At 41.9% G+C, this 17285-nt stretch overlaps 1 protein-coding gene across 3 annotated transcripts in view; it reads right to left on the bottom strand.

Annotated features, from left to right (window-relative positions):
• INPP5A (inositol polyphosphate-5-phosphatase A) overlaps window positions 1-17285 on the bottom strand; it is a 262018-nt gene that overhangs the window by 97093 nt on the left and 147640 nt on the right. For all 3 annotated transcript variants that reach the window (XM_040606001.1, XM_040606000.1, XM_040606002.1), the window contains exons 7-8: window positions 10184-10236; window positions 2367-2486 (exon numbers count right to left, since the gene is read on the bottom strand). In XM_040606001.1, coding sequence (XP_040461935.1) covers window positions 2367-2486; window positions 10184-10236 — 173 coding nt within the window. The remainder of the gene's footprint in view (window positions 1-2366; window positions 2487-10183; window positions 10237-17285) is intronic.

Raw genomic sequence — 17285 nt, 5'->3', positions numbered from 1 at the left:
GAAAAGGAAATGAGACCAATGGAGCCAAGACAAAATGAAATACAAATAGGCCTTTCCCACACTCCTCTCTGTAACAGAACTCAAAAATCTGTGTCTCAAACTGCACTGAGAGTAGATCCTGATCTTACTGTGCCTCTGTCCCCTAAATAAGGCATCTTTTATAAACCACTGCACGCCACCTATCTGCAAACCTTCCAAGTGCCTACAGTCTTTTCTGATGATTTGAACAGGTTTTAAAAGTGATGCAAGAGGAGACATATTAGTTTCTTTCTCTTCATCCTTGTATCACTCCCAAAAGTGAAAATAAATGCCTGTTTTTGAGAAATTCTTGCTTAGCCCTCTGCTGGGGTGCACAGGAAAAGCAATTCTTTATACGTTTTATACATAGTGGAAAAAGCAGTCTCTTTTGCTAAAATATCTGTCTGTCTTTAAGTAAGATAAAACTTACAGAAAGAAATAAAACTTCGGACAGAATGTGATTGAAAAGGTATGCATACTCCATTCCACATTTCAGAACCTTTTTCAGTGAAAATCTAAGTAGCAAAATGTGACAACACTGCATACACAAAGGTATTTCTCAACGCGTAACTGAGTTTGGTTCAGGAGTGCCTTTAAACTTCTAGGTTGCTGCCAGAGAGTCACGAGAGTAAACAGTTACTTGTTCCTGGGGAATTCCTTGCTGCATTTGCTGTGCATAGGGAAGGCTGCAAGCAAGTGCCACAAGGAAGAGATAATCGAACCCATCCTTCCTCTGGCACCCTTGACCACGGTCCAAGTTGTGCTGAGCAGTGACTCCCCATGAGTCCCAGGCACCAGCTCTCCTCCCCTCAGCTAGCCGCAGTGTGCTAGCCCTCGCCACCGACATGGCACCCACCGCCGGTCTGTGCTGGGTGGTGGGACGGGGCTCAGCACCCACTGGCTGGGCTGGGGCTTCCCACACCACAGCACTCGCTGCCCTGCAGCAAGACCAGCCATGCGACTCTTGCCCAAGCTTTGCCATGGGGAAAGGCGGCAGCAGTCCCATGCCTGCCTGGGGTCTCGCTGCAGAGCTCTCTGCGCCTGGCACGTGTTGGCACCTGCTGCCCGAGGCAGCCCTGGTACGTGGTACACTGCTGGGGGCTGCTGGGCACCAGGGATCAGGGTGGGAAAACAGCACATCAAGTGCTCTGCTTTTATTTTTTCCAGCCCAAGCAGTTTGTTTTAAGCCCCATCTTGTGCCACAGATTGCAGTGCATGCCACGGGTGCTTGGAAGAGACATTTTAAAGCTCTATTTCTCAGGCAAGCATGAAGTCAAGGAGCACGTTGTTAGAGAAATACCTGCTTACTTTCCCAATACACGTATGCCCATGCAGAAATAATTATCTCTTACTCAAGAAAAAGCTGTCTTTTTTTCTGACTTTAAACTGCTAATTAGGGCAGCTGTAAATTGTTGTGTATTTTTGGAACTATCCTTTGTACTGTACCACCCATCAGATGAATCAACTCTGTAACACCATTATAAACCATGATGTTATTAACAACTGTCTATATATATATGTTAATATATAGACAAATGCTGTGTTGCTGCTTGATGACTATGGCGCTCAGCTAGTACTGAAAGTAAAACACGAGGGGGCTGGAGCTCGTGGCTTACAAGGAGAGGCTGGAAGAGCTGAACTTGTTCAGTTTACAGAAATGATGGCTATGGGAGGGTTTTCTTGCTGGCTTTAGCTATTTGGTAGTTATGGAAAAGACAGAGCCAGACTCCTCAGCAATGCACACCAGAAAACGAGGGGTGGTGGACACCAACTGCTCTGAGGGAAATTCTGACTGGATATTAGGGAGAAGAAGTGTCACAATGAAGGTAGCCACAAACACAGTAATAAGTGGCCCGGAGAAGCTACAAATCACCATGCATGGAGCTTTTCAAAACTCAGCTGGATATAAGGCTTGAACAACCTGATCCGATGTTGAAGTCAGCCATGCTCTGAGCAGGAGGATGAACAAGAGACTCCCAGAGGTCCCTTCCAACTGGAATTATTCTATTACTCTTTAACCGAAAACGTACTTGAATGGTAGCTTTATTAGAATCCACACAGGCTAAAAAGAAGGTAATCTAACTAACATATTTAATTAACAAACCTGCTTTCTACTCCACGAGTTCTGGTGACTTTAGAGAGATTCTCCAATCTCGGCAATTTAGTTTAAAAATGTGTCATAAACTGATCTGTAATTGGCACTATCTAGAAAACTCTAACAAGAAGCGACCATTTTCAGTTTGCAGAATAAAAATCTCTACATTTCTGAGTGTGCCTTTGGAAGCATCTTTTATACGCTCCTTGTGAACACAGTAGCTTGAAAAAGGCTAGTAAAGACTAATACATACCTATCAAGTACATAGCCAAGAGCCTTATGCCGTATTCCTGAGTAAACCGATGGGCTTGTTTCCCAAGCAATTAAATTGGAAGCATCATGGAAAAGATGAATGTTTACCAAGTCAAAGGCACTATGACAAAAAAAAGAAAAAATAAAATGATTCAGGATAAAAGAAAAAAAACATTTGCTGCATCAGTGAAGTATTCAACATAGTAACACTTACTGTATTCTCTTTTATGTTACCTTAATATTTATTCACAGACACTGTGTAAATTAAGATATCATCATCAGAAAATTATCAAAGGCTATCATCAAACTTAAGACAACTCATCCACAGGTAAGAGTGCATCAAAGCTTTTGCTTAAAATATGCATAATATAAAAATAAAAAGCTATTTGTCAGTTACAATTCACAGAAATCAAGCAGTACCCTCTCACTAAAATATTTTTAAAACAAAACTGAATGTGTAAACAAACAACTTTAAGTTTATAGAGGTGTAGGTAAAGACCTAGTAGAACTGTGGCTTTGCAATAAGCAACATGAAAAGCTACTGACAGGAGAATTTTAGTGACATTAAAGGTTAAATCATATCACTGCAACTCCTTATCTGTCCCTGTGTGGAGAATGTCAAGATAATAGTGGTCAGTCTGCACACCACTTCCAGTCGGGAAGAGGACAGTGCCTGTTTAACTCAGACTGTGCCTATGGGATCACAGAATGATTGAATTGTTTGGAATAGATTGGAAAAGACCTTTGAGATCATCAAGTCCAACTGTTAACCCATCACTGCCAAGCCCACCACTAACCCATGTCCCCAAGTGCCACATCTACGTGTCTTTTAAATACCCCCAGGGATGGTGACCCCACCACCTCCCTGGGCAGCCTGTTCCAATGATTGACAGCCCTTTTGGCAAAGAAATTTTTCCAGATATCCATTCTAAACCTCCCCTGGTGCAACTTGAGGCCATTCCCTCTTGTCCTGTCGCTTATTATTACTCCCTACCTGGGGGAAGAGACAGACCCCTACCTGCCTACAGCCCCTGTCTGGGAGCTGTAGAGAGTGATAAGGTCCCTCCTCTCCAAGCTAAACACTCCCAGCTCCTTCAGCCGCTCCTCATAAGACTTGTATGAGGAGCTAGCCTCAGTAAATCAGTAAAATCCCTAAAATTTCCCAGCTTTTCTTCCTGAGCTGAAAGACAGGAATATTAACTCATCCTTTGCTACTTTGTAGTGCGTCAGGGAGTCGGACAGGGGTCCCTTCACCTGGCTGGGGCTGGCTCAGCCAAAGCCCATCGCATTGGCATCCCCTACCAACTACTGGCAGTGCACTCCAGAAGAAATAACCCCAAGGGGTAAATGGTGTCTTGGCTCTGGGAGCTCTGCCCTGCAGGAGGAACACGCAAGGGTTGAGGACTGCTGTTACAGCCCAATGTCTGCCTTGTGGGATGGGCAAAGACTGACAGAAGACATTTCTGAAAAGAATCATACTGCTTCAAAGGAAAACCTATGGAATTTGGTTTGGTTGAAGACAAGAGAAATACGGATATTCTGGAAGTTCCTTCTTAATGAAACCAACTTCAAACCCCTGTGAAACAGAAATACCTTCCTTTGCCCCCCAGCATAAAAGCTAAATCATAGACTCACAGAACGGTTTGGGTTGGCAGGGACCTCGAAGCCCACCCAGTCCCACTCCGTGCCCTGTGCAGGGCCCCCTCCCCCCAGTCCAGGCTGCCCCCAGCCCCATCCAGCCTGGCCTTGAGCACTGCCAGGGATGGGGCACCCACAGCTGCTCTGGGCAGCCTGGGCCAGCGCCTCGCCGCCCACATCATAAAAACCCCCTCCCTATGTCCAATCTAAACCTACCCTCTTTCAGTTTAGAACTGTTGTCCCTTGCCTGTCACCACAGGCCTTCGTAGAAGTCTCTCTCAGTCCTTCTTCTGAGACCCCTTTCTATATTGAATGGTTGCAATTAGGTCTCCCCGGAGCCTTCTCCTCCCCAGGCTGAACAACCCCAACTCTCCCAGCCTGTCTCCATAGGAGAGGGGCTCCAGCCCCCGACTCTCCTCTGGACCTGCTCTAGCAGGTCCATGACTCCATATGATCACTCTGTGTCCACCCTGTTTTCCTGTCCATTTGTTGTGACAGCTATTTATATGTACATCCTATTCAGTGTGCGTTAAGTTCCTTGACACAGGGACTAGAATTTGTTACAAGACTGCACAGCAGTTGGCTGATTTTGGCTGGAAACAGTATTTTTAACAATAACACAGCTATATTCTTGTACCTTAAATCATTTCACGCAAGCCCACTTATTGTGGCAGAAACCCTTCATGCAGAAGGAATTTTCTGTTATCAACATGCTCAGACAGAGGGATTTCCTGCTGTTACCTGTGTCAATCACATACAAAGTGTCACTTCTATCAGGCTGGGTGTCACCTGGAAGGCAAGCTGTCTTGATGAACTCTGGTTTCCCCCTTCTGACAGACAGGATGTCTGAGTGGCAAACAGAAAGCTATCCAGCTGTTACGGCCAAGCTGGCATTCTGCTTTGTATTTGCTCTGCTTGTGGCTTTTTGTGTCCTAGAGACCTGGTCTGCATTTTTAAAAATCATCTCACTGCTTTGTTATTAAGCTCTTTCAGTGATGGGAGATGGTGAGTCACAATGAAACCTGAAAACTTGGAACGCTTTTTTCACACAGATTTAGCAACACCCCCCCCCCCCACTAACAAAATCCCACCAAACAAACCAGTGTATGCAGGAATTCCTGCATAGTGCATTGAGGGACTGAAGGAAAAGTGTCTGCTATGAAGCTCCAAAAGTGATACTAAAGGGACAGCGTTGACAATGTTATGTTTTGGAAAGGAGGTCCCTCCAGCACCCACAGAAAGCGGTGTGCCCCATTAGCTCCTACATGCATAATACTGCTATGTGCTAAAAAAGCTGTTACACTTTACTTTGAGTGCACAGTTTTGGTTAGTGTTCCAAAAAATAAATTTTGGGTAGGTTCCATGAACACTAATAATAATTATTACACTAGCATTGGACTGAGAAGGATAAAAAAATGTCCTGGGTATAAACGAATAGCTTTCTTAAAACTTCTTTTAAACTATGAGGAAATAGACAATACATATCAGAGTACAGGTAAGTCTGTCCAAGAGGTCTGCTATATGAAACAAGGCTATTTAAATTGCTTTATTCTCACATTCAGAAAAAATGCTGGCAAAATTTGGTTGTAGCTGATCCAAAGCAGCTGGCACTTAAATGAGAAAAGATGTTATGGGACGAATGGAAGCAAAATGAAACTGCCACAACACTGAAAAAAGTCCAGCCTTGCTGACATCTTTAGACAGGATGGGGGTAGTCATACTAGAACCGTTTTAAGCTGTCTGTCAAAGTATGCCTTGCTTGGCAGCTCAGGCATACTCCATGGACAAAGGATCTGTCAGTTCCCCTTCACAGACATGCAGGTTCTTGGTTTTCCTGCCTGAGATCCCTTGAAACAATGCTGATGGCCACAGAAATGCTCCTCAGCCAAGAGCCACTCTTCAGGCACTGCATATTTTGTGGCTACACATGCTTTCAACAGCTGTTCACCTTCATTAGTTGTTGCAGATACATACTGATGATTTTGTGAATGGCTCCAAAACCATGCATTCTCCACCTTAGGATAAGCTAAATGCAGAGGTGCTTCTAGATAAAGCCATAAAACACATGCTCTCCTTTCTCTGCTTCACTGATGAACACCCTTCGGGCTTCGCCCAGAGCCATCTATGGATTTTAAGCTGCCTTAAAATTTTCCCACAGAAAAATCCACTGAATGTCCTCTCAGTGCCTTCCCTCTCCCTTAGTCTTACAGCTAATGAAAGGTCCATTTAGAGGTTTTTCAGGCCCCTTTGTGAGATCAACCACAGCTCAGCCCTATCATCTGGCTGTACTGGGATTTCAGATCTAAACCACAATTTTCCCCTTTATAGGAGCCAAGTGTTTTGAATTTGAACAAATGGCTAAATCATACTGACTTTGCATTACTAGTTCTGTGCACAGACATCTCTTGTGGGAGAATTCAGCGTGGAGACAAAAAACAATGGAGAGGGCAAACACACCTCATGTTCCAAAAGGAGTCTGCAGCCTGGCAGCGAGGATATGGAAAAGACTTCGGCAGAGAGAGGCATCAAGCAAAAACCTCAAGCTGTGCACAGGGAGATTTTCCAGATTGTGCTGGAATCACACAACAGATTTGGACACAGCAAACCATAGCAGTCAAAACAGCAACTGCATGATAAAGATACACAGATCACCAAGCAGCCAGCACAATGGCCTCTTCTAGAGATCCTGGTGGGGTTCTTTTGGCTTCAGGGAACAGCATACCTTGCTGAATGAACTCACAGTGATGACAAAGTAGTCCTACTAACCTTTGTAATAAGATCCATAACTAGCATGTAACTACAAAACATAACCTGGAGATGATAGCTTGAGATGTCCATTCCTGTCTGTCTGAATGATGAACAGAAAGAATCCCTGTAGGGCAGGGAGAGAACTCATGCCACAAACTCACCTCCTGTGTGAAAGTATCTATAATCCACCCCCACCCACGCAAAAACTGCTCATTCTTAAAACTTGCTAATGAAGGACCCTCCACCTACACTTTCTCTGTCCTTTTCTTTCATCACACTATCTCTTTTCCTGCAAAGAAAACCGATTTCCTTCTGCCCCTTCTGCAGGGGGGACAGTCAGCAACCAGTCTCCAGATGTGGCAAGCCAAAGTTTTTCAACTTCTTCTCAAATACTCCTATCGTTTTTGACTCTTGTTCTTTTTCCAGCTTCCCTAAAGCACAGCACTCAAAACAAGACAGAGTATCTATCAGAGGCCTTGGCAGCACTCAGTTAAATAATTACCATACCTTCCCCCCTTCCTGTGCTTCACAAAATGCATCTATTAACACATCTCAGTAAGATAATAATGAACCATATTCAGTCTCTTCTCCCTTGATCCTTTTCTACAGTATGGGTACCGAGTCAGTTATTTCCACTATTATATTTGTGCTTCTGAATTCTCCTCTCAAAGTGCAATGCTTTGCACTTCCCAGACTTTAATATTGCAATCCTACTTTCTCTAAAATATCAAAACAATTTGATTGGTGAATCTGACCACTGATTTACTTGCAAACATTCCCAGGTTGATGCCACATCTACATTTTTTAAAAGTGTACACTAAGAACTGTTGGAATGGAAATAAATACACCCCCCTCTTATATTCAAAATACTAAAAAAAACCCCAACAAACAAACAAAAAAGGCAAAAAATAAAAGTGCATGTAGTTCTCTTTCATTTTTTCTTAAAATGAAACTACAGCAAGTTTCATTAATTCTTTGTTCACACTAAAAGTAAGCTAATGAAGAATAATGGATGGGAAAAACCTGGATTCACAGACGAACTCAACTGGGGCAGATTGCTGAATCACAGAGGAGGAAAAGGAGGACAGTTTTCTGAAATGTTTTAAGGTTCCTTTTGGGGGTTTTGGGAAGCCCTCTGGTTTTGGCATGAGGTACATTCCGTAATGATATTTTCCTAGGCAGGGAAAATTAATAGCTCCCTTCAAGGATTCATAAAGAAGTATTAACAACAAGTCTCCTAGCTATATTTTTATCAGACTATATAGATCAAAAGTCATGATTATGAAAATGGCCAGAACTGTGTATGCTTATGCACATAGACTGGGTTTAAACACTTACCATACCATGAACAGACGCATTATGCACTTAGACCTAATTAGGTGTATTTTCTAACCATCTGTATTTTCCATATTTATCTTTCATTCTGCAGAAATTGTTCAGAGTAACTTGTCCCTTCAACTTCTCATTAGAAACATCTGAGATCTCGCTGGATCATGTGGATTGTAATCGCAGACTATTCCAGACACAGAACTACCACCAAAACCACCAGCTCACCTCATTACAGATCAGAAAAAGCTGTAAGCCTCTTCACTCTTACTTCCCAATATACCCTTAGGAAACAAAAGCATAGTATATTACCTGGTCAGAACATCTAGCTACAGACTGCTCCCTCCAAGAACTACCCCCTTTTAATATTAACCTGCAAGAAAACGTTTCCTTTAACTCTATCTCTGAAGAATAATTTTTTCTTGGAAAGGCCTGAAAATAAGATCACATTATTTTTTTCTGCAAAGAGGAAATGCAAGCAGATAGGAGACTCAGAACCTGGAGGAGTCATGATATAAGAGGGAAGGCCAGATTAGTAATTGGTGCTAAATATCCACTTCTGCAGTTCTCTACTGCTGTAATCACACACCATGTCACACAGATCTGAAAAAATTAACAAGAGCCTACATTATCCCATAGCTGCCTGCCTGATTCCTGGGACAAAAGACTAAAAGGAGAAAACCTGCTGTTTTTTTCATTTTTCACAAACTGCTTAATCTAATACACATGCTTATGTAAACAAGCAAGAACACTGCTCAGCCCTCAAAAGTCAGCCTGTGTGAACATTCCTCAGACTTTAAAATCAAACTTACAATTTTAAGACATGAAATGACCACAGGAAGAAGGGGAAAATGTTGAACATTCACATATATTTAGGTGACTGTAACATAAATAAGCAGTGAAGACCAAAACTATGACTTAACAGTAAAAAAGTAAGGTAATCTGTTTCCAGGTAGGACTAGAGAAACGTGTACGATCTGTGGGTTTGTTGAGCTCTCCTTGTATTAATACAAAATTTCCAAGGTCTCTCAGGTATATTATTCTGCACAATCAGCTGCTCCCCACAACATACACTACTACTATTACTGCTCTTGCAAAGACAGTGATCCAGCATGTAACACCATCATGAAGTTCAATTTCTATTGTCGTATAGTTGTCTGCTCCCCTCAGCTCCCACCTCTTTAGTCTGCTGGATGATCCCAAGAGTGAAAAAAGTTTGTTTTTTCTGTAGATTTCCAGAGGATATCTTATGATGGGCGCTCTCTGCTTTGACAACAGCCAGGTTATGTTAACTTAAAGAAGTTGTGTTCAGTGGGACATTTCCTCAGCACTCTATGAGCGCACAGGTAAGAGGTGTGCTGCCTGCTCTACTGCCCCTCCATTGAACCCTACTAGTGCGTGCTGGGCTGCCACATGCTTTACTGTACTCTAGGATGAAAATAAGCAACCTCACAGAGACCATGACCATACCCTGGGTTTAAAATGGAAAACCTGACTTGAATAAGACAAATAAAAAGTTACGTTCCAGTAAAAGTAATATAGCAGGAACTGGCTTTAATAAGCTGCATTCCTTAAGGTAGGGTCCCCCACTGTCTTCAGTAGAAACTGGACTGGGTTTAAAGGACTGGCTTGAAGGGCTCCTGGAGAACAATCTCTCTCCTCAGAAGTCCCAGAGGTGAGGGCTGCATACACCCAGGTACACGTATCTGACCCAGGCGAGGTGCTGTAGAGCCTTGGCTGCATCAGGCACGCTGGTGAGCAGTAGTGGGGGGTGCCTTTAGCTCCACACCGTGACTCCTGTGGCCTTGGTCACAGACACCAGGCTTTTTTGATCATGCTTGATTGAGCAGCTGCTTATGACCTGAATTATTCCATGTTAATTGCACATACATGTGAACATTAATATCACTTTTTGTACGCATCATTACAACTCACATTCAATGCATTACAACTTGCATTCAATAAATAATAAAGCAAAGCAACTGTTTTGGAACCAATCTGTTTCATGAGTAGACCAATTTACACATACAAATACCTTCTTTGAAACAGTTAACAAAATCATACATAATATACACATAACCAGAAGTAACTAAAGATGCAACTTACCAATCAGTAATACACCATCTTGTTCGAATGAAACCTTTTCTGGACCACTTGCACTGAAAAATAAACAAATAAGAATCAGTCACATTAAGTAAAGGATTACTGTGAAACATACTTACACAGAGAACAAAACCAAAGTTCACCCATATGTGGTAACTAATAAGCACTACACATCAACCAAGGTACCTTGAAAACATATATTGTGTCTATTTTAAAAACTGGAGTTATTTACATTTTTGGTCCTGCAGCAGTTTTAAACTTACATGTAAAATTAATATAAGCCCTGGTAGTGGCTTATAGATGAAAGATAACCAATTAGGAAAGCTTTACAACTGTATTTATGCTTAGCCTAAACCAGCAAATTCTTACTGCCTACACACAAATATCTTGGCTTCTTTGTAATTTTACCTGAACTGTCATCAGAGATTTACATCAAATTAAAATGAATGAGATCTGCTAGAAAGCTATTTCTCCTGCTGAGCTGACCCACCCAATATTTCTATAAAAGTTAAGGGGAATTTAAATAATGGTAAAACATTACATTTATCAAAACTGCAACATCTGCGAGAAAGCCACAAATCAGCTCACATCAACATACGGCACTTATGATACAGCAAAAGGATTTTTTCAGCACCACTCCTAAGCCACTGCCATAAATTACAACCTCCCACAAAAAGACATGAGTCTGCATCCTATTTATTCACTGTTAACAATGAATATGGGACTAGGCTACTGTTCTCTGGTAATGAATATTGCACCAGACAATATTCATGTCATGGCCTAAATAATTATGCCAATGATTTTGTAGCAAAAGACTGCAACTCCTTATTACAAATACAGTGCTAGCCGTAGCAGAGCATCCCCCCCGTTCACAGGTTTTTCTCACCTAAGGTACTGCCTTCACAAGAGACTTGTTGGATAGATTTATCCATCCCACTGTGGACAGTCCTGATGAGATGCTGAAGTCCCAAATACTGCTAAGATAGTGAAATGCCTCACAAAATCTAAACGGGCTGTCTTCTGGTCACCCTTCAGATAACAGTTACCCACCTCCCGCCTCCTCCTCTCTTCAGGCACAAACATGGCAACCGCAGTCAAGACCAACCGGATGTAACACCACCGCTTTACTAGGGCCCCTTTCCTGTTGGGGTTCTCCTTGCATTCAAAATGTGTTTATGAAGATTTTAAAGTGTTTATTTTACTGAATGAATAATATCTTATTCTTGAAAGCTTGAATGTGAAAACTGCTTACTGATACCCAGTTCTTCTCTTCTACCCAAATCCTTGAAAACGTGCAAAGTTACTTGTAAATCACAGCTTATTTCCCTGTTTGCACTCAATTTCAGAGCTGGTATTTTTGTGGAAAAAGTGTTATCTACAAGCTACAAACCAAACAAATACAAAATTGGCTACGAAATTTGTTCACAGTTATGTACTCTGTATTTTAGGAAACCTGCTTTTAGTGTTTCTTAATGCAGGTGCCAATTTCAGAATCACCTTTCTGCAGGCTTGTGGGACCTTCCCAGCCAGACTGCTAGAGGCAAATTTTACTGAGAGCGCTGCAGGGAAAATTGCAGCTTGCCTGCTTCCCTGAGGACCCAGCTGTGCTGGCCCTGCCAAAGAAGGGTTGGAGGCTTTTCCTGCACAAATTTTAGCAGCTTCGCATTGCTAAAGCAGTGGAAAGTCCAAGGAAGCAGTCCTCTCAAGACCATCAAGTCCAAGAACAGTGACTAACAGCAAAGTCCTTTATGCAGTGAGTCAAAATTCGTATTTTGATACTATGGATGCATGATGAACAGATTTCTTCTGTTCTTGACTTGTGTGTCTACTTACAGTTGGCTTTCAGTAGCTCACAGGATATATATTTAGAGGGAATAAAATAAATTAACAAAACAAAGGTTCAGCCAGATGTGAAGATTTCCTATAGACAAAAGGAGAAAAAGCTCTTAAACCCAGAAGGATTATACAGAATAAATGGGCTTCTCTTCTGAGCACAGACAAAGTTTACACACCCCCACCCTGCAGATCTGTCTGGTGACTCAGGGCAGCTGACAGCACTGACTCTGTCACTACAGATGGAGTGTGGGGTGGGGTGGGTAAGTGTTTTTGAGATGTTTAGTAATTAACATCAGCAGTTTGTTGATGCTTATAGGTGCATGAATCTTTTAAGAATTTGGGCTTTGAAGGCAAGTAAATTTGCCTAGGTCTAATACAGTTGTATTCAGGGAGGAAATCCTAACAGTTCACTCCTCTCAAATCCAGCTGATGGACACATTCAAAGGGGGACCAATTTCTCTAAATCCTTATTACTTTTGTCTTAGGAGAGCACACTGTTGATTTTCCTTAAACTGCAGCTCTACTAAGAAGAAATCTGCAGTGACTGAATAAGTATCTACTTTATTGTAAATATCTTTTTTCAACACAGAAAAAGAGTATCTCTGTAGATGCAGCTCTGGTCAACCGGGAGTGGCTGGCTGGAGGGCTAACACATGTTCCTAACAGTCCCACTTCCATGGTTGAACTACAAAGCCCATAACCCAATAAGGTCTCTTATATTCACAGTTTCTGTGATGATCGTGACAGCACAGTTACAAGTTGAGATTTGGCTAAATGTCCACATTTATTCAAAAGCAAAACAACGAAAAAAGTTAAATGCTAGAAGCATTCAAAATGGGCCTAAATCTGATCTCAATCAAAAAAGGAAAGTGCTGTCATTTCATTCTTAAAAATAACTATAATGAACTTCTAATTACTGAAGAACAGTACATGGAACTTAAAATCAAACAGTCTAAGCCTACGATGTGGACCAAGATAATGTCTTCAATCAAGCTGTCGTTTTTCATTTGCCGTTTTCCTCTTTGGCAACATAATAGGTAATTCAAAAGATGTAATACTAAACCACGGCCAACTAGATCATGTCGCTTAGAGCTGCATCCAGTTGGGTTTTGAGCACCTCCAAAGACAGCGATTCCACAGCTTATCTGGGCCCCTCCTCTGTTGCCCACCCTCATGGTGAAATCTTTTCCCAGATTTAGTCAGATTTTCTCTTTCTGCAGCTGATGACTGCTGTCCTGTTGCTGCACGCCACCCAGAGGTACCTGACCCCACCCTTCCAGAGCCACCAGTTGGCCACTGCAGCCAGCAGTGTGGTCCCCCATCACCTCCACCTCCTGGGCTCTCCTGACCTCCTCCCACATCTTGTGCTCCAGCCCCAGAGGTGCCTCTCCTATGCTTGCTCCGGTTTGCCCATGCCTCTCTGGTACAGGGGTTCCCAAACAGGACACTGAAGATGTGATGTGGCCTTGGAGTGCCAAATAGATGGAGAAGTCCCTTCCCGGGACGTAACACATCCTGGGATGTTGTTGGCCTTCTTTGCCACCAAATTACAGCGCCAGCTCATGCTCCACTTGCTGTCCAACAAGATCTGAGTCCTTTTCTGTTTCCTGGACAGTCACCTCCAACCTGTATTGCTTCATGAGGTTATCCCATCCCAGGGACAAAGCTTGGCATTAACCTTTGCTGAACTCCATGAGGTTCCTGTCAGATCACTTCTTCAGGCTGTTGAATTCCTTCTGAACAGCAGCCCTGCCCTTCAGCATATTGACTGTTCTCCCAACGTGACATCATCTGCAAAGCTGAGCGTGTGCTCCATCCTGCTGTCCAAGTTGTTAACAAAGGTGTTGAACAGTACAGACGCCAGCATCGTCCCCTAAGGAACACCACCAGCAACCAGCTGGCAGCTGGACTTTGTTCACCACCCTGAGAGCCTTTTGGCTGGCCAACTTTCCAGCCATCTTACACTCCACCTACCCAGTACATGTTACCAATTGGGCTTCAAGGGTGCTGTGAGAGACTGCTTTGAGAGCCCTGCCAGAGTCAATGCATACAACATCCACAGCACTCCCTTTGTCCATGCAATTGGTCATCCAAGAAGATTTGCTCCATCACCTTCCTGTGACTGAGGAGAGACCACCTGTAACCCTTCTTGAAAATGGCTGTGACATTTGTGTTTTCCCAGCCCTCAGGAACCTCTCCCTTTTAAGATGGCAGTGAGAAGCCTTGCAGTGCTATCAGCCAGAGCCCGTTCTCCTTGGATGTGCCCTGCCTGCTGCCACAGCTCACGCACATACAAGTAGTTTAAGCTTTTGTGCAACCAAAGCGTATGAGACCGAGAGTCCTGTGTCAATCATCATCCACTTCTCCAGCAGGCCATCCCACAGGACTTCACTCTGATTCTGTCACTGATGGTAACACAAGCAATACCAGTATAAAGAATGCCCAACCCTTGGCACTGCTGTCTTATTCTGTCTCATGTAAGCCTACACTGATACAAACCAGTTAAAAGGTATTTGCAACACAATTTATATTTCATGACATGGTAAAATACAGAATTTCTTTATAGTAGCTTTGTGCTTCCTCACACATACACTGCAAATACTGGTTTTGAGGGCAGTAGTATGTATTAGAGGCTATTTTGCCAAAAATTTAATAAGTGTAACGGAAATCCTCACACCTGTTAGAAGTCCTTTCAATTTTTATTTTTTTAAATCACAGTTTGAAAACTTGTAGTTAGATTCTGCCAGCCTTTTCTTTGTGAATAGAGTCTCTTGGGAGATCATGCTGACCTTTTAAAACCCCCTAGAAACACCACCTACATAAATAACCTCTGCTACATTGGGTAAAAGGACCTCCAGACAACATTAACATGAAGAGAGAGGTTATAGAGGGCTAATGTCAAAAAGCACTGTGAGCAATAAGTAATGCATACAAACCATGATTGATAATGACTAGCACAGAGCCTTAATTCATCTTTTCTCCATCATTTTACTGAGAGGGACCATATGAAATTAAATAGTGACCCAGCAAGGGTTTATTCAACCATACAAAGCAGGGCATGAAGGAAAGACATATTAAAGTGGCAATGACTGCAGTGTAATTGCAGCTTCTTAAAGGAACATTGCAGTTCAGAGGGAAGATGGGAAATCTACTTAAGGCAGCTGAATACTGAGCAGCAGAACAACTGAGGCACCAAGGGATGTTCAGCATTAAAAGGCCTGCATCAGCACGGTAAGAACAACTCCTCCTCACAGCCTCACGCAGCAGCCTGTGTTTCATGTACTCACAATATGCTCAACATTTAACCAGCCAGGAAAAGGAGTGTGTATGATGACAACTTTCCATAAAACCCACACAGAATGTAGTTCCTGCCCCAAAATTAGTTCCTTTCTTTCCTTAGATCAGTTTACAAAACTAAATCATCTACGATCTTATGTTTTTAGGAGTTTGTACACAAACTCGTTGAAGTACCTTTTTGATTTCCTTATATTTCAGAATAATACGCAGTATATGGAGAACTCAAGGCCAGTTCAGCCTTTAAACATTATCAAGCATTGTAACAGCACTATCAGTCATATTTTTACTGCTAAAGACTTTTAAACATAAGTTTAAAAGCTGGAAATAAAAGCATCCATGGCTCTCATCAAAAAAATGTATAGTGAGAGCTCAAGAATATGAAGTCAATCTCTCTAATGACAAAGTCTATTATATAGGGCAACAATTGATAACTTGCTTTTTCACATAATCTTTTCATTACCCTTTATTTACAAGAAAATATAGTATAAAGAATTTAGTAAGAATATGTCTCTTGGAAGCCCACATTCAAATCACTGTGCATGATGTAAGCAAATGTAAGAAATATGTGATAAAACCTACACTTGCTTCACTTATTGCTATATACAAAACCATGGGACTTGCAAATCAGTATTGCTGTCAGCTTCTTTATATACACACCACTAATGAAGTAGCCAACCAGCAGCAATACATAATTTCCTCATTAAAAGCTATTTTAGAAGACAGAAATACAATAATGCTGCAACTTCTGAAAGAAAGACTAAGTATTTATTTGGAAGGAAGTTGTAAGTTACCACATCGAGCCGGCAGAAGGCCTGTGGAAGCATCAGGTATGAGTATACACTGGTGGGGCAGAGGTTTTAGGAGTCCCTTTTTCATCTGTTAGAGAACCTCAAAGGACCAGCTAGGTAAAGGGGAATGCAGGAGCAGGGATGTGAAGTCAGAGGGGCCTGACCCTGCCAGCACCTGAAGTGTAATGCTCCAGTTTGGGTCCTTGCTAAAAACAGCTGAAAATAATGGTATGAGTTTGAAAGCACAACATGGACTACCAGCCTGCTCACATACTTCATATCCATGGTCAGAGATACAGCATTTCTTCTGTTTTACAAGGCATCTTCTTTTTTCCTCCTATATTTCACTAAACTCTCCAAAGAACACTTAAGTCTAGAATAATTCCTTTCTTTGGAACAGCAGAACTTAGCGTTGATAGGAGTACAAACAATGGACCTAAATTTTAGATGCCTGACCCAAAATATGATAGTAATTCTGTAGGACACTTCACTTTTTCTAAGAACACAAAGAATCATTACAAAACTTATTTTATAAAATAGGCATTAAAGGCAGATAATTACAATAATAACATAAACACTATTAAGGTAACAGCAGCACACCGATAACATGAACAGAACTGCCAACAGCAAGCTTACATGACTTGTCCCAAAGTGACAATGCTTTAATATTTCCAAATACAGTATTTGGAAAAAAAGAAACTTTTGGAAACAGAATTTAATAAGAACTATAGCTTGGGAAGGAGGAAAGAGCAAACTGTTTCTTATTGCAAATTTCAAAGAAAGAATCTTTATTTTGACTTTAACAGATAGTCACTAGCTGATCCACCATCTGTAAGCCAGCATAAAAACAGGCAGAGATGACATAGATCAACTGTATGCTCTCAGAGAGGTATCTACATTTTAAAATAGGAAAAAAAATTCCAACTTCATGTCCCAGAAAGGGGATACCACATCTTTCACCTTACAGTATTAAGTCTCTTCTCAGATCCTCTGTTAATAGGATTCCTTTAGCCAGCAGATGGATTGTGAATACAGGCAGTTTCATCTACTAAAAGACAACATAAATCATCATTGAGAAAGGAGAGACCGCAGTAAGGTTATCACCATACAGCCTTCTCCATGAAAGGTTTGCATTAAAGCATTAGTGAAATTAATTCATCTTTCATAAGAGCTTTGAGCAGTAT

Source organism: Falco naumanni, chromosome 9 (genome assembly GCF_017639655.2).
Source record: "Falco naumanni isolate bFalNau1 chromosome 9, bFalNau1.pat, whole genome shotgun sequence".
In the NCBI taxonomy this organism is placed as follows: domain Eukaryota; kingdom Metazoa; phylum Chordata; class Aves; order Falconiformes; family Falconidae; genus Falco; species Falco naumanni.
Note: the sequence above shows the minus strand (reverse complement) of the source record. Positions and strands in the feature narration are given on the sequence as shown.